This window comes from Nilaparvata lugens, chromosome 11 (genome assembly GCF_014356525.2).
Source record: "Nilaparvata lugens isolate BPH chromosome 11, ASM1435652v1, whole genome shotgun sequence".
In the NCBI taxonomy this organism is placed as follows: Eukaryota; Metazoa; Arthropoda; class Insecta; order Hemiptera; family Delphacidae; genus Nilaparvata; species Nilaparvata lugens.
In genome coordinates this window covers 39,438,748-39,458,095 of record NC_052514.1, presented here as the reverse complement: position 1 = coordinate 39,458,095, position 19,348 = coordinate 39,438,748, and the positions used below count along the sequence as shown (strand labels likewise).

General features: G+C 34.1%; 1 protein-coding gene across 1 annotated transcript in view; it reads left to right on the top strand.

The window, feature by feature from the left end:
- The window catches only part of LOC111054878 (interference hedgehog), a 215,318-nt gene extending 200,699 nt beyond the window's left edge, over nt 1–14,619 (top strand). The window contains exons 13-17 of the mRNA XM_039437305.1: nt 5,140–5,305; nt 5,533–5,752; nt 7,806–8,000; nt 10,642–11,153; nt 14,058–14,619. Of these exons, the coding sequence (XP_039293239.1) occupies nt 5,140–5,305; nt 5,533–5,752; nt 7,806–8,000; nt 10,642–11,153; nt 14,058–14,204 (1,240 nt within the window). The 3' untranslated portion in view covers nt 14,205–14,619. The remainder of the gene's footprint in view (nt 1–5,139; nt 5,306–5,532; nt 5,753–7,805; nt 8,001–10,641; nt 11,154–14,057) is intronic.
- The last annotated feature ends 4,729 nt before the right edge of the window (nt 14,620–19,348 follow it).

Genomic DNA, 19,348 nt, shown 5'->3' with positions numbered 1-19,348 from the left:
GAATCTTCTTTATTCCACAATACAGCAAGTACAAAAATGATAAATAATATGAAATATAAAATACAAAATATTAAGTACTTAGATTAGGGTTTCATATTATACATTATGGAATGAGCCTACATGGGCACTGTGGCCTGTGCGTAGACTCGAGTTGGTATTTCAAGTAGAGTGAATCTTATGAAGGGGAAGAAGAAGGAGAACCTAAATGGATTTAATAGATGAGGGTAATTTCATTCAAATGATTGTCATAATTTCGTATTATAGAAAGTCATTCTATATTGTTATGTCCGTCTGTAACGTATATAGCCAGTCTGTATGGTAAAGTCAGTCGGTATTGATATAGAGTCAGTAGAAGTCATGTTAATTGTGAAGTCAGGTGAGTCCGCCGCCCGCCAAGACCAGAGCCACAGCCTCCTCATCACTTATTTCAAACAACAAATATTTCAATTTTTTTTTGAAAATTGCAAGACTTGCAGCTGAAAAAATGTTATTTTGCGGAAATAATCTCTTGAGATTACGATATATTACTTGGGATAAGAAGAAACAATTTGTTGTTGAGAAGGATCTCGTTAGCTGGATAGTTCTAATCCCAACTGTGGCTGCATATCTCGTGTTATGAAAATGTAAAGATGGCAGGAAAATTGAACCAAAATGTTTATAAACATGAATGAGTAAATCCTTTATGTTTAATTTTTTCATAGTTAAAACTATTAAAACTACTTTCATCGTTTGAATTTTCACCATTCTCTGTAATGAAATGAATGAATTATTATTATAACTAACAAAATGCACTACCATAGCCACCTCTAATACAAGGCCGCGGCCTACGATATTGCAACGTCGCAGTGTAAGCCTAGAATCTTTACTTCTCTTTACTGTTTTTCATTTTTCTAAAATAACCTTTCTTATTATTATCCTTAGTAGAATATTAATATTCATCTACTAATTTCATAATTTTGTTTGTATTATAAATTTTTACTAATTTTATTATAAAAAACTTTAATCCTATATCAGTGAATGAAGTTTGTAAATAGTAATTATAACACGCAATAAGCAACTAATTACTTATACCCCAACACATATAATTTATAGTGGGGTGTATATTTATCACTGAAGTTATCATTTATTCATTGTTGAAAAACCGCTGATTTATGTAGTTACATTACAATACTATATTATCATATTCTAATGTTCCATTGAATATGAAAAGTGGGTAATTATGGGTAAAATTGCCTGAATAATGTAGTAGTGTTTGAATGGCGGGGGGCAGCTGTGTGGTGTGTGCTGTGGTGGCACTGTGCTGTCGTTGTCCTTGGTTATAATATATAAAGAATAATAATTAGCGCGTTGTGCTTCGTTGCACCTCTGCTCACTATAGCAGCCACAGCAGTCACTGTTACCAACTTAATTTTGATTTTGCTGCACTGGTGCTCCATATAACCTACTAACTATTTTGCGTTGTCATGCTGCAAATCTGGAGTACGCAAAGTACTCACTTTGCGCACTAGTGCGGAAAAGTGATTCTTTGCAGCCTGCAATCAGTGCACAAATGGTCACTTTTCAGGGTATCTGTAGGAAAAATATATTTTCTTGACGAATAAAATATAATTTATTATTTTAAACAAGAATGAACAGTTTATATAAGGGTGTGATTACATTGGATGCGTCTATGTGAAAGTGCACGCTTGGTTATGCATGACCAAACTTTCAGATGAGAATTAGAATCTGCAGCTGTAGAAACATTCACACTGAAAGCGTCCAGTGTGAACAGCCACGTACAAGTCACATCGTGCTCCAATGACACTTTCCAGATTTTGTTTTTCGGCTCATACATGATTCGATATGCAATGTATTTATTTATTTATTTATTCATTTCATCGACAATTACAAATCATAATTAAAACAAATATAATATGATTTGGGAGAAGACAACAGGCATAGCCCAAAACTGTCTTCTCCCAAATTTTTACAAATAAATGTTTCAAAAAAGAATAAGGTTAAGATTACACTTTCACTTCAAAAAGTCCAATTTCCACTCCAAAACTAATGACTAAACTAAACATTTTTAATTTTGATTTTTAAAAACTGATTAAGAACAAAAATATTTCACTCAAATCTCTATAAATTGGAAATTTTTGAAATTATTTTGCAAAATTTTGAGCCAGAAAAGAAACACAACTTCACTATGACTATGATTACACAGCTGTTTCAATGTAATCACACCCTTAAATTTGTTATATCAGTATCAGCTATCATCTATAGAAGCATAGCCACCTCTAATACAAGGCCCCGGCCTACGATATTGCAACGTCGCAGTGTAGGCCTAGAATCATGATTGGTGAAAAAGATTTTCAAAAATACCAGCTGATCTTTTTCACCAATCATGTATTAGATTCTAGGCCTACGCTGCGACGTTGCAATATCGTAGGCCGGGGCCTTGTATTAGAGGTGGCTATGATAGAAGTCAACGACAAGGGAGAAAATCGGCAGCGCTGTATTTGTAATTTTATTCTATATTTCATCGTTTGAATTTTCACCATTCTCTGTAATGAAATGAATGAATATTATTATTATTATAACTACTAACAAAATGCACTACCTACCACAGCCACCTCTAATACAAGGCCGCGGCCTACGATATTGCAACGTCGCAGTGTAAGCCTAGAATCTTACTTCTCTTTACTGTTTTTCATTTTTCTAAAATAACCTTTCCTATTATTATCCTTAGTAGAATATTAATATTTATCTACTAATTTCATAATTTTGTTTGTATTATAAATTTTTACTAATTTTATTATAAAAAACTTTAATCCTATATCAGTGAATGAAGTTTGTAAATAGTAATTATAACACGCAATAAGCAACTAATTACTTATACCCCAACACATATAATTTATAGTGGGGTGTATATTTATTCACTGAAGTTATCATTTATTCATTGTTGAAAAACCGCTGATTTATGTAGTTACATTACAATACTATATTATCAATATTCTAATGTTCCATTCAATCTTCATTGTAATTAATAAGTTTTCATAATATGTAAAATTTGTTGCATAATTAGCTGTTGTAATGTAATTTATTGTAGATTCGTGTATAGACCAGAATGTATTGTGACTTGAATAAATAAAATTTGAAATTTGAAATCTAATACATGATTGGTGAAAAAGATTTAAAAAAATACCAGCTGATCTTTTTCACCAATCATGTATTAGATTCTAGGCCTACGCTGCGACGTTGCAATATCGTAGGCCGGGCCTTGTATTAGAGGTGGCTGGGCACTACCCATTGTATTATATTAGTGTAAATGTAGTCATTGTATATTAGTTTGAAGCCAGCTTATGTGGTAATCGGTATAGATAAAAAATTTTATTTCATTTTCACATTGAACCAACAAATGGGAAAATGGGTAGAATAAAAATAACTATTATTTATTTATTGTTTGTATAAATTAACAAAGATGAAAATTAAGTTTGCGAAATGAATAATACTCCCAACAGAAATAAGTTGAATAAAGAATATTTTCGGACTATATATTAAATAAATTATGGCATTAGTAGCCGAAACATATCGTGACGAAATAATTTAAATTTAAATGTAATAATACAGATTTAAATTTTATGTATATTACATACGGACTATTTGTCATCTAGATATTACAGTTACTATATCAAATAGTAACTGTACTAGATATAATGGGCCCGTTCTGTGTACATGGAATGTGGTAAATTATCCGATTCACAATTTACCAAGTAAAAAGTTCCGCGTTCCATGGAAGTAATTTTGACAGATTCTGTTCCAGAATCCTGTTTCAGTCCCAACTTTCTGCCCCACAGTCGAAGTGTGGTAAATTGTCCGACCTGGTACTGTTCCAACTATCTGAGCTCTCATTGGTCGATTATTGTAGTCTGCTTGCTTCTCTGCGCATGCGCTGATAGTTTGTTTACGTTAGCATAGAATACCGTTTCATGGAGAAACGGTAGATATGCTTCGTTTTGCGGATGATATAGCAGTAATGGCAGAAAGTGAAGAGGAACTACAGAAAACACTGAATGAAATGGACAGAATAATGGAGGAAGAGTTTAGATTGAAAATAAACATCCGAAAGACCAAAGTGCTAATATGTTGCAGGACAGGGGAGAACAGCTCAGCAGTAAAGCTAAGGAATAGGTAGTAAATGAAGTGAAGGAGTTCAATTACCTGGGCAGCAAAATCACAAGTGATGGAAGAAGCTGCAAGGACATTGCCAGCAGATTGCCCAGGCTAAGATTGCCTTCAATAAGAAGAAAAATCTATTCACCTCAAAAAACATAAGTCTCGACGTAAGAAAAAACATGTTGAAAACGTATGTATGGAGTACTGCAACATATGGAAGTGAGGCGTGGACAATGGGGGTGAGAGAGGAAAGAAGATTGGCTGCATTCGAGGCATGGTGCTACAGAAGAATGATGAAGATCAGTTGGAGAGATATGATTACAAATGAGCAAGTTTTGAAAGAGTGGGAGAGAACCGGAACTTCTTGAAGTGGATCAAGCAAAGAAGAGCACAGCTGATTGGCCACATCATCAGACATGACACTCTACTGACAAGGATAATGGAGGGAATGGTTGAGGGAAGGAATATGAGAGGAAGACCTAGGCTGGAGTATATGAAACAATTGCTACGGGATATGAGATGTGGATCATACTACGAGCTGAAGCGGAAAGCGGACGACAGAAAAGCATGGAGAGCTGCTGCCAACCAGCCCTACGGCTGTTAACCCAAGAGAGAGAGCATAGAATACATAACCAACAATATGATGTTTGATGACCATTCATTAAATGAATTTTTCTCGATAGAAAATTTGAGAGTAATGGAATAGAAGAAATTTACACTTTTCTAGACGGTAGGTTTGTAAAACAGCCTTTCTTCATTCAAGCAGCTAGTAAACGACACATTTTAGTGTAAATCAACTTTATATGTGCGCGCCAAAAGCTTGAACCAAAGATTTTGTGATGGCCTTTCATGGGAACATTTTGCACTATAATGTGATGGAACAATTTACTGTACACAGAACGTAAACAGTGTTACCTAGCAAAATATGAGTTTATACTTCATAATGAATAATAAAATTGATTAATTTGGATATTCTGTTTTCAGGTTTCGAATAGCAGCGGTCTATTCGAATAATGACAACAAACTGGGCCCGAATTCGGCGAAATTCCATCTCCACCGAGGCATCCCCCTCAACAGGACCCCCCTCGTCGCCCCCAATCTCACCAATCTCACCGCCATGTCACCAAACACGATTCAAATCGAATGGGAGGTAGGCTATGTAACAGACAAATCACACTATACTATTTATTGAAATGATGGGGTAAATACTATAATAGGCTCCAATTTTCACAATAAAAAGTTTTATTTTGTATGTAAATTCCATATTGTATTTGAAATATTTTGCACATTCTATTTGCTACTACTAAATAGTACTACTTTTACCATTCAGTTTCGGAAATTTTCAATGATTCTAACCAGTTTTTTTATGTTTCGCAGTATCTGAACTCAGTGCTGGCACCAGTTGACGGATTCTACGTGTACTACCGGGAAACGAGCACGGCCGACGATTACATAAAAGCGACGGTAGAGGGAGAGAGCACGAGAGCTTTCAACATCACTCACCTACGCGCCAACACCGCCTACGATGTTAAACTGCAGGCCTTCACTGTGGGAACTGCGTCCGATTTCAGCGAGATATTCACCTGCAAAACACAGAGTGAGTTGATTCGAAAATGTTGGCAAAAATTTTACAGTCAGTTTTCACAAATTTACAAGTGTATATCCCTATAGATATAGACATCTCACTAGCAACCATTCCTTCACCTTAGTCCTGAATGACTCAAGTGACGTAGAATACCTTGCAAGGGGTTAAGGATTTTACTACTTGAGAATTGAGAATTTCTTTATTCATCAAAATGCACAAAATACATCTGAACAGTGTCAAATTACAAAAATAATTATTAATATCGTCACAAAATCATCCTTTACACATACAGAAGTAAAAAATTCTGATAAAAAACAAGATTCTAAAATCTTACAGTCAAATTGACATACTCCTGCAAAGAGTATAGAGATAGTCCCACCAAATATTCCTTTAATTTTTTTTGTAGGTATTCAACCTCCTCTATTTCTTTCAACTCTCTAGGAAGTATATTGAAAAATTTTCTCCCCATAAAAAGTGTTTTTTTCTTAAAGAATTTCAATCTATGCCTCTCCTCGATCCTTCCAAATCTGGTGTTGTAGCCATGTGTTTCGTTTCTTGATCCTGTTGACGAGCATTTTTTAAAGTACATGACTACGTCAAAAATATATTGCACATAGATTGTTAAGATTCCAAACTGTGGAAAAACGAGTTTTACTGAGTCTAATCTTTTTAACTTCATTATTATTCTGAGAGCTCTTTTTTGTTGTAATAGTATCTTATCAAGGTTACTCTTGGTTGTACTTCCATAGATAGCAAGTCCGTATGCCAGATGAGAATGTATTAAAGAGTGGTACAGGGATTTCATTGTCTGTATACTACTAGGTGTTTCAGAAAGAATGATCCAATTTTAAACTCTATTCGTGATGTTTTATCACTATATACGATTATTATACTACTCAAAAGTGTATTCTTTTATGAATGTATGTCCAGGCCTATTTCTCCCAAGTTTAATGGAATAGTTGAATCAGTTAGTATTGTTGAATAATGGAATCAGTTCTGTATTCATTGTGGCAATCTCAAATATTTGTAGGTGTGTTTGTTAGAAGAACCAAACACAACATTGGTGGTGTAATGAATATATTATGTAAACTATATTTCTCTTCAATTTAATGGAATTGGAATATACCATTGTAATTTCAGTTCTGTTTTCTATATGTTGATCTGAAATATTTGTCGTTGTGTTTTTTTAGAAGAGCCAAACATAACATTGGTATCATCACCGATTATAAAAGAATATCGGGGCACCGAGCTTCGCTCGTTATTTATTTATTGACTTTTGATAAACCGAACACATTTCTTTAAAATGATTGTGGAAGTACTAACAGGCACAGCCAAAAACTGTTTCTTTCCCGAATTTTGATTTATACAATATAAATAGTCCAGAAAGTAGGTTATGTTCCATACACTTGAATTCAGGTTCAATTTTCTGTTCAAACATTTGAAAACAGAAAATTATAATTTAGATTATATACAAACCAAATTGGATAACAGAATAACACTCACTAATCACTTGAAATTGTCAAATAATGATCAACTTTGAAAATTATGATATACTCTATTTTGGGAGGATTATCATGTCATGTCAACAAATCAGATTATGTTGATCAAATCGATTAAATTGTCTAGCTAGATAAAATTTCTCGCTGATTGATTATGGTTACACAGCTGGGAATAATTTTGTCTCCCTCCCACACAGGTACAAGCATCTTCTCTTATCTAGAGACAATGAAATTATCATCTGTTTTCCAAGGATGAATTATCCTTTTAGTGTCGTTCAGCGAGTTTTCCAAAGAATGAGACCTAGTGCAATCGAATCTTTATATCATAAACCTACTATGTTCCAAATTTCGTGAAAATCGTTAGAGCCGTTTTCGAGATACGTAAAACATAAATAACCATGTATAAAAATAACCAGATATATAAATACAGAAATTGCTCACTTATTATAGGATATGTAAGCTACTGTATATTTCTCTCAAATTTAATGGAATTGGAATATTACATTATAATGTCAGTTCTGTTTCAAATTTTTTAATCTCAAATATTTCTGTTTGTGTTTTGTTAGAAGAGCCAAACGCAACAGTGGTGGTGGAACCAGACGAGAAGGGCTTTGACGGGACAGGACTGCGTCCGCACCCAGCCGTGCATAGCAACGGTCAGCTGTATGTGGTGGTCGGCTCTGTGTTGGCCGGCCTGGCTCTGCTCTGCACCCTTGTGCTGCTCATCTGCATCTGCAACAAGCATCGGTCATCTGGCGCCGGTAGGACCATCATATTATTATCATATCCTACTATAGTGAGGTTCACTTTATAATGGCAGTATTTGATTTACATTGGTCTTGATATCTGTTTCCATCTTTCAACTAAGTAGATAGTGCTATCCTTTTCTAGCTCTGCAACATTACCAGTTTTTTAACAATGTAGAAATTGTAATGGTGAGGAGAGAACCTCCACCAAATATGTAAGCTGGGTACGAAAATGATAACAAAAATGGAAAAAAGAATATCTAAGACTTTAATTAACTTGATAACATTATTTAAATATGGTAATAAGGTTGAATATTATGATAGAGCTATTTCAAATGAAAATATAATGATAGAAAACAAAAACAATTCTTAATTTAAAAAAATATGGACGCTACTCGCTTTGCTGCAAAGATTTCAATTCTTGTGGTAATAAAATAAATGGATCTTAACGAGAAAAACACCTACCTTTCGAGATGGCTTTACTTCACTGATAAACGCGTATTTAAAATTAATATAAAAAGCAAGTTAACTGAACTAATGAATAGGATTCAGAACTTGTCTTCTCTAATAATACAATTCTTTTTAGACTGCCAGAACTGTGACAGAAAAACTGTATTATAAAACAAAGCAAGTCTATCCTCTTCACTAGATCAGCCGGACTTATTGTCAGTCCTAACAAACGAGCTCTCCCTAAAAAGTCTGGTGTGGCGCACTCACACAACTTTCCTTGCCGTTATGAAAATTGATCACCTGACGCTAGTGTTCCCGCGCATCTCAAGTGTACTTATAAACAAAGATCTAAGCCAGCTGGTGACAGGACAATAACGTTGGAAACACACGAAGTCTGCTATCTCTTCATAGTGAATGATTCAATAGAATCAAAAGTTGCCAACAGTTTGCAATTGAAAGAATAACATTTTCTCGAATTTCAAGCTTATTCTCAATTTTAGGTGAAAATGTTACTGAACTTTAATTGTAGAGACTTTCATGCTCAATTTTTTTCCACTTTAATTTTGTTTAAATTGTATATGAAGCCTGATAATTGGGAATCTAAAATCAAACTTTGCATAGATGGGGCGGAGCTCCTGAAATTTTTACAGATATGGGACTAGTTGCAGTTGATAGAGCTTATCAATAACTTTTTTAGGTATGAATTTGATCAAAATCGTTGGTGCCGTTTTCTAGAAAATCGTGAAAACTCCTGTTTTTGACAACATTTTAGCCGCTATCTTTAATTGAATTTGATCGAAATTGTTCGTGTCGGATCCTTCTATTGTAAGGACCTTAAGTTCCAAATTTCAAGTCATTCCGTTAATTGGGAGATGAGATATCGTGTACACAGACGCACATACACTCATACACACACACACTCATAAAGACCAATACACAAAAATCACTTTTTTGGACTCAGGGGACCTTGAAACGTATAGAAATTTAGAAATTGTGGTACCTTGATTTTTTTCGGAAAGCAATACATTCCTTACCTATGGTAATAGGGCAAGGAAAGTAAAAAGTTATTTAAAATTTAGCACAGAAAAGATAAGGGTGTATTGTTTGACAAATCTTAATTTCTCAACAAACTAATTACCTGATTAACTTCGACTATTCATTTCTGAGCATTCTCAATTTTCACTGAGGATGGTTATAGGCTTGAATTAATTAATCTCCAATGATAATTATATTCAAATAATTGAGATAAATCAAGTTCCTTGGGACTGCTACTCTTGTTGTAAAGGTGAAATGTATAGATAGATGAATAAACACTGTAAATGAGAAACATGAGATAAGACACTGGAAAATGTTCAAACTATGAAATACCTAGCAATATTAGTTGACCAATCTCCTCTAAATACAATTCATGAGTTTGAAGAATCACTTCCTGGTGGTTGGGGAACCACATGAAACTGTAGGTCCTCTAATCAATCTCTCATCATCATCTGCCTCATAACCCATGCCTGAAACACATGTGCACATGTGGTCATCATTCTCAGAAAAAGTATATTCTCTATTTAAAGTGTTCAATGACAACAGAAGAACAAGAAAATCAACCCAACATTATGCATGACTGCACTGTATTGAGGTAAAGTGCTTAGCTCTGGATCAAAAGCTGGTTCGATCCCCAGATCCCCATGGAAGCCAATTTTTCCCCAATGGATTCTCAATTTGGATGAAGTTATCCATGTAGTTTTGACAAAATTTAAGATCATTTGTTTCTCAATGGATTTACTAATAATTATTTCATTTTTGTATATTTGTCTAATCATTTTCCTTATTGAGAATTTTAGTAGACCTTCAAAGTAATAATGTAGCCTACAACTGAATGTATTTCAATCTGTGTTGCTGTAGAATTGTGTTCCATTGCTATAGTTTGAATGCTCTGCTCATTGTGGGTGTGACTTTTCTTGGCCTTGACAGATGGTATCAGGTCAACCCAATATTTGCAAGTCAACCCAACAGCCAATAATTTGAATCCATCTACACTCAATGGTCAATTTTTCTGATGACTAGAGGTCGATAGTGGTGTAGCAACTGAGACTAGCCTCTAGAATATTTCATAAATTAGTGAGTTCATGACAACTTTGATTCTTCAAGTTGATTAATTTTTCAAATATGTATGCTTCTTGAGTTTAGTGTAACATTGTTTTTGTCTATTCAGGTGGAGAAGACAAAAGCGGTGGAGTTGGTGGAGCTGGCGGGGGTGGAGGTGGAGGTGGTGGTCTGATGATCCAGCAGCTGGAGCCTGTCACACTGTCACTGCACAATGGATCAGCAGGAGGCGGAGCCAGCAATGGTTTTGCACGGAGCTTAGCCACGCCCCCTTCGGCCGGGAGTTGCGCACGCAGCTTGCCCACACCCCCTTTAGGCGGGAGTTGCGCGCGCAGCTTGCCCACTCCTCCTACTGGGAGTTGCGCGCGCAACCTGACCACACCCCCTGCTGCGACAGGTGGGCGTACACCTCCTGTGGCCCCGCCCCCTGTGCCACGTATGCGCACAACCAGTCAGCAGAGCCTGCGCCACAGCAACGGGTACGTTGTGGACACAACTAAACCACCACCCGTTCCACCCCTGCCCGCCAACCGTACCACTTCCCTGCACCACAACCACCATCCAACGCTTCCCATCAACATCACTAGCAACCCTCTAGCCGAGTCCGCACACAAGGACAAGGTAGCTACAATACTGCTTGTCCATTTGCTTGTTTTTTATAATACAATACAGAGTGGTCCAAATGTGACTGCACATCACATCAACTATGCTACACCATAGAGAAACAATAGCGTAAGTTTGTTTGTTTTTATGCTATTGTTTCTCTATGGCTACACTTCCACACTCTTGTCAAGTGTGTACAAATGATAATAATTCATTACAGGGTGGCCCAAAAATGACTGCACATCATATCAATTATGCCACTTCCACACTCTTGTCAAGTGTGTACAAATGATAATAATTCATTATAGGGCTGCTCAAATGTGACTACACATCACATCAATTATGCCACTTCCACACTCTTGTCAAGTGTGTATAAATGATGACAAACGCTAGAATGTGGATGACTACTATGCCATCACTTGCCTTCACTCCACCCATATAGATGAATACAGTAAAAGTGACTTGGCCAGCAATTTGACAAGCGACTTGGCGAGAGTGTGGCACTGGCATTACAGAGGTGTATAGGTTCTTCAATATGAGACAATCTAGTGATTTATTGAAAATCTTATGCAAATATATAAATTATATGTAAAATCACTGATATGGGCTTAATTGAATTGTTTTAAAGTTTTAAATAAGAAGGGTACTACAAGTTTTATATTGTTTTTATTTAATTATATACAATTTAATCAATAATAATTGATGATTCAATAAATGAATAAAGTGAACTCTTAAGGCCATATGCACCATCTACGTTTAACGCTAAACCACGTTTATTTGTAGATATGGTGGCAATCATCATAATGTGTTTCATATGTGGTTTAAACGAACAGCTGACATTTTTCCATTCAAACCGTGTATCTGTATAACGGGCCTTAATCTAAAAGCTTGTATACTTGGAAGATTGCTGGAGTATTCTGTAATATATTTAGTCACTACCTCCGTAAACAAAGCCATAGTGCATGACAGGTGGTTGATGGTGACGTCAGCACGGATAGGGCTCCTGCACGAATAAAACCACCAGCTGATATTGGTCAGCTGAATTCAACAAATTTTCATTGGTGTAGGAGCCCTACCTGTGCTGACGTCACCAGAATGCACTATGTCTTCGTTTACGGAGGTAGTGATTTAGTAAGCTTCCAATCCAAACAAGGCCAAACTGAAAGGAAACTACCTCACGGCTACATTTAGACCACTCTGTACATTGAAAATGATGAATATAATATAGTATTAAGTGGCCCAAAGACGTGCAATATTATAAGTACTAACATACTATCAGGTCACACAGCTATAGTTAGTTGACACTAGGTCTTTTCACGGCGGCTCGAGTATAAGTAGCCTGGGTACTATATTACACAATAATATTGAGCGTTTATTTAAGCCTTCAATCTTGTTATTAATGATTTAATATGATATTATTCTCCTAATTAATTGGAGACTCCTGTTTGGCTAGGGTTAGACGAAACGAGCATAGAGCAATAGCACGAATTCTGGAACATACAACACATAGAAACAACCCGACATATGAGAAGCATGATTATGTCTCCAAAAGTGTATGAATTCACTGTTAGTTCCCATGGCTTTAGATCTTTCAAACTGGCTTTATCCAGATTTCTATAAATTTTTGTTCAGAACAAGCTTTTGCTAGTTTGGTCTAACCCCAGTCATAGAGATCCTTTTTATTTTAATTCCAAATATATTATTTTGTGCAAAATTTCTATTCATACCAATAATAACTGGAAATTATACCAGTACACAAGTCTAAACTAAGTATTATTTAATATTTAATGGTCACCATCAGAGTGAATTGAATATATAATATCTCCTAGTGAGCTATCAAGGAATATTGGACTGAAGAAAGTACGGTAGGCAAAATGAAATTTTCACACTTTTATTGCCTATAAAGATACATTTCTAGTGTTGAAATCTACTTATAGCAATCTATTATCTCATAGCAAAAAGTATAACAAAATTTGAAATGTACATTTCAATGGGAGCAGTGGAACTTTTTTTGGTAATCAAGTATTTTCTTGATGTTTGGAGTGTACGTTGTAGCCGCCATAGGCCTACTGATGCAGTTGTCCAAATGCTCATCAGTCAGTCTGTACCTGTATAGATTTTTTATTAATTTCATAATTGAAATAGATGCTTCACACAAGTGAGTAGAGCAGAACATGACTTTCAACCTCAATGCAACTTGAATAATATTTGGATATTTTTCTTTGGGAACTTGAGGGCAAATTTTTCCAGTTGTTTTAGAAAGTGATCTGAGAGACAGATCATTTTGAAAATCCACAAATTCCATTTCAACTGAAGCCTGATCTCCACCAAAATGTTTCACAACACAAGCTGCAAAATCTTCTGCATAGATCTCTACAAAAGAGAGTTGATGAATTGTACCATAATTATGATCAAAATGTTGTAACAAGTCTGAAAGAATTGCAACGTATTATTGGTTATTGCTGCGGTGCTGTGGAGGATTTCTCTCGTCATTAATTTTCTTCAGACTGGGAAAGTGTTTATATTCAAACTGGACGATATTCTTTTGCACGAGCGTTTCTGTGAGCTACCAAAAACTACCCTACCCTGTAGCTACCTGCCTGTAGCTCGCGATCGACTGTTTGGCGACCAATGGTATAATTGTTCCATGAAAAAATAAAAAATACCATGATGTCGACTTTTCTACTTTTTAAATTCATTTCTACTGTTAACATTTTCAGTAGAGAAGACAACTTGTTGTGTTTTTATTTCATGTTGTTTTGCTGCTCATTCTATGAATGAAATCTGAGTTTTTCAAATTTTGAATTGATGATTTGTCAATTATTTGTTTTATAACTACAGTATTAGTTTCATTGTTTTGGATGTACTTATTCTATGATTTTTGTACGGAATTCAACAACAAATTTGTGTTGTTTGTTGCAGAATGTGATTGAAATGTCGTATTTGTCCAGTCAGAACAACAATCGGTCATCCGGCGAGAGCCTGTCCAATCATGAAGTCGACAGCGAAATATCTGATAAACTCAGTTGGAGGAATAGAGACAGTAGACTGGGAGAAAACTACGTGTGACGTGTTTTTCTTCAATAAAAATACAAACATTTACATGATTTCCGATTCCATCAGCTCTTCAGAAGAGCGACATTGTTTTATTAATTAATTACTATTTTATTAATGATAATTATTATTGACTGTCAGACTCGTTCCATAGCGACTCTATGCTTACCGTCCTTGAAAGCCTGTGATTAAATTTGTAAATATTAGTGAGTAGATAAGTTATATTTTATGGAATTGTATGTGCGTCTTGACTTATTTATGAAAATGTAGAGCTATGTTAATAGGTTTAGTTCCAATAGTTCCGATGTCCACGTTATAATGGCAGTGTTTGATTAGCAATGGTATTGCTCCCCTTGTCTATCATTCAACAAAGCGGATAGCGCTATCTCTTTCTCGCTTTGCTCTGTTGCCAGATCGTCTTTCAACAATGTAGAATTAATTATCAATTTACAAAATATTTCATCTTAATTATTTTAATCCATTATGAAATCATTGAAAAATATAATTTCTTCAATTTCTTTGTCTATCATTCAACAAAGCGGATAGTGCTATCTCATTCCCGCTTTTCTCTGTTGCCAGATCGTCTTTCAACAATGTAGAATTAATTATCAATTTACAAAATATTTCATCTTAATTATTTTAATCCATTATGAAATTATTGAAAAATATGATTTGTTGCTTAATAAAATATAATTGATTATTTCAAACGAGAATGAACAGTTAATATTACATTAATAAACTTGTATCAGCTACCTTCAATAATAATGAAACTTTATAAAACTTAATCATGAGAGATATATGGTACATCACTTTTTCTTTGTGTAAACTTCTTATAAAGAATAGAATCACCAAGTTTTAGATATCTTGACTAGTTTTTTTTTTAATTTTCAGAGAAGCTATTTGATATAGCTACAGTACGTCTCTTATATTGGCTCATTTTGAACCTTAACGGAATCTTTGCAACATAGTAATGATACAGAAGACAATAAATTAGTTGATTGGTAAGAGAGTTGATTGGTTGAATCGAGGTTCTTGTGTATTTCAAGGTTTATGAATGAAATGAATATCTAAATTTATCGGATTGATTTTCAATATATTTTTGTACGTTTAGTATACGATATGCTCCAATACATCACAAACAGTAAAGACTGATGCAATTAGCTGTTAATTACTCACAAATAAAGCAAATTATAAATTCGTAACAAATTAGAAATTCTAGAAAAGCTAGACATTTTTCAACGGTTCTCTTTAGAAAATAAGTTTGTGACAAATTTCTACAATTTATTCAAAATACGGAAATAAACATCACTATATCAGAATACAACATCACAAATTATTCAATTATATTAGTCTGATAATGTTCTTTGCAAGTTAAACCAATATTTTATTTATCTGAACTTTCATCCATAACTCATAACTAGGTGTACATGGTCCAATATTCATATTAGTTTCATTCAAGTTGAATTTTTCAATGACATTTATTGTTAACAGATACATTATTTGTTAATATAGTATTTATCTTGATTTTTAGACCGTTATTTCTTGCTTATGCACCTACAATACATTCAAGTTAAATTGGTTGATGCTAGCAAACGAAATAAATTATAGCCTACTATATGACAAAATAAACCGACCACGTTTATAAAAAAATATATAATTAATTTATTTTTGAAAGTTTTCAATATCAAAAACGTTTGTAAATGTATCAATTTATGTGCTGTTCTAAGTTTATTACTAACGTAATCATTGAAAATTAGGTAGACAATTTTTGTCATTTTCTACTAAATTGTACATTTTTGTAAAATAACCCATCTTTATAATAATTTGTATTTGATATTGAATATGACTTCACAGATCTTGTAGAATAAATTATTGTTATTAAATATTAAAGAAAGTGATATTTTATAAATGTTTGTGTTTTTTATCACAATTTGATTTATTTCATCAAAGAACATGAGTAGCGTAGTCCAACTAATTCCACCTTTAATTGCTACAGAATAAAAATTCTGTTGTGTGTGGCGCACTCACACAACTTTCTTCGCCGTTATGAAAATTGATAACTTGACGCTAGTGTTCACGCGCATCTCAAGTCTACTTATAAACAAAGATCTGAGCCAGCTGGTGACAGGACAATAACGCTGGAGACATACGAGGTCTGCTATCTCTTCATAGTGAATAAATTAATAGAATCAACAGTTGCCAACAGTTTGCAATTGGATAATTTTTGGACTTTAATTGGACATTTTTCCAATTTCGAGCATATTTTCAATTTTAGGTGAAAATGTTACTGAACATTAATTGTAGAGATTTTCATGCTCAATCTTTTCCACTCAAAATTTTTTGTTGAAATTGTATCTGAAGCCTGATAATTGGGAATCTAAAATCAAACTTTGCATAGATGGGGCTCTTGAAATTTTTACAGATATGGGACTTGTGGCAGTTGATAGAGCTTATCACTTACAATTTTAGGTATACATTTGATCAAAATCGTTGGAGCTGTTTTCTAGAAAATCGCGAAAAACCCTATTTTTGACAACATTTTAGCCGCCATATTGGATTGCATTTGATCGAAATTGTTCGTGTCGAAACCTTATATTGTAAGGACCTTAAGTTCCAAATTTCAAGTCATTCCATTTATTGGGAGATGAGATATCGTGTACACAGACGCAAATACACTCATACACACACACACACACACATATATATATATATATATAATATATATATATATATATATATATATATATATAATATATATATATATATATATATATATATATATATATATATACATACATACATACATACATACAGACCAATACCCAAAAATCATTTTTTGAACCTTGAAACGTATAGAAATTGGGGTACCTTAATTTTTTTCGGAAAGCAATACTTTCCTTACGTAATAGGGCAAGGAAAGTAATAATGGAAAGGATATTGAAACAATGATATAAATAATTGTCTATGAAGTTGATGAATCTTCTTAACATGATTTTATTGGCATTTAGGTGGGCTACTTCATTTATAAAGGAATGCAATAGGCCTATCTGTGACTACTAGTAGTTCTGTGAACAGTAGACTCACGCAGTTTTCTCATCCACAAGTATCCGATGTCACCTATTCAAGTTGATCCACAATTCACAGTTGAATTCTATACTATTAAACGAGTAGTTTCTGTTTATATGTTTGTATTTCACCGGATCTCGGAAACGGCTCTAATGATTCTCACGAAATTCAGAACATAGTAGGTTTATAATATAAAAATTCGATTGCACTAGGTCTCATTCCTGGGAAAATTCACTAAATTACATTAAAAGGATAATATTATTATTCATCCTTGGAAGAACAGCTGGTAATAATTATTTCGTCGTCTGTTGATGATGGAAGTGAGTGAGCGAGTTCATGTGTGTGGGACTGTGTCAAAATTAGGACTCAGCTGTTGAACTTTTGTAATCATTCAATCAAGTACTTAATCCTGGGTTATTCTTAATCCTGATTAATTCCAGTAGAACCATCTTTTTGAAATGTTCTTCTCTGATTTGGTTGACGTGAAATTAATCAGGATTGAAATTTAACCGGCTTTTGTGCAACCGGGCCTTTGTGTGGGAAATTTTTGCATTCCTCTGGGAATTAATCTCAATTCACTGTGATTAGATAGAACATTTCTGTATAAACTATAAGTATTATTATAATTTCTTCTTTCGTAATAAATTTTTCAATAAAACAAAATAAAACTTGTAGCACCCTTTATTTATTAAAAAAACTTAAAATTAAAAGCTTAAATTTTTCAAGCTTTTGTACTCCAGAGCGAAGCTCGGTCCCAGATTCATAATTTACTCTTAAAAACTGTTATTTGTTTTTTTTAGATCAAAAACTCACTTATGGTTAATAAACTCAGTTCTCGTTTGAATTTGATGATTTATGAAATCATATCGTATCCCATATGATGATTCATCCAGTTTCGTGATAATTTATCCATCTGATAAATATATTTCTCAACTATTTTTAAACTAGTAGTTCTGTGAACAGTATACCTCGCGCTCAATAAGCTACATTGACCTGTTATGTTTTCTCATAAATTAATAAATAATTTATCAATTTAAATTGTCCAGGAAAAATCCGAAATGAACATAGAGCTTTCTGTCCTATCGTACCGTGACGTGTCGTCCCGGAATGTGAGTGTGAGCGCTGTTATCAGGTCTGGCTGCAACTGTCTACTAACGATGATGGAAAGATACATCTTAAAGATGTTCGTTGATTTTGAACGGATAGTATTATAGTCTACTAAACAGCTGATTTATGATGAATAATTCTATAGTCTGATTTTTACTCCGATATTGGCGTATGAAGAAGGATTCTTTTTCCTCTTTTCTTTCCAGTAATCCACACTAAAACAAGAAGTATCTCAGATGTGGCTGGAATTTGGTCATATCTCCTGAACGGTAAGTAATTTTGCAAATTATTTCTCGCAACAAAGATAATAAGATCACGAGGTTTGAGCGATTTTAATTTCTCACAAAAAAATGATAGTTATCGTGGACTAACCATCGTGAAACACACTGAAACAAAAAGTATCTCAGATTTGGCTAAAATTTGCTCATATCTCTTGAACAGTGAGGAATTTTGCAAACATGATTCCAGATTCGTGTTTCTCGCACGAAAGACCATAAGATCACAAAGTTTGAGCGATTTCTATTCTCCCCAAAAAATTGATAATTATCATGGACTTATCATCGTGAAACAAGCTGAAACAAAAATATCTCAGATTTGGCTGAAATTTGGTCATATCTTCTGAGAACGGTAAGTAATTTTGCAAATTTGATTCCAGATTAGTGTTTCTCGCATAGAAGACCATAAGATCACAAAGTTTGAGCGATTTACATTTTTCACTAAAAATTAAAAAAAAAAAACATGAAATTTTCAAATGCACATATCTCCTGAACGGTAAGTAATTTTGCAAATCTGATTCCAGATTCGTGTTTCTCGCATCAAAGACCATAAGATCACGAAGTTTGAGCGATTTTTATTTTTCACAACCATCGTGCAAACAGTGAGAGAAAGTAGTATCTCGGATTCGGCTGGAATTTGCACCATAGATGTAGCTTTAACTGAGAAATGTCGGAGCCAAATTTGGCATTCCCAGCTACTATAGCCTACAT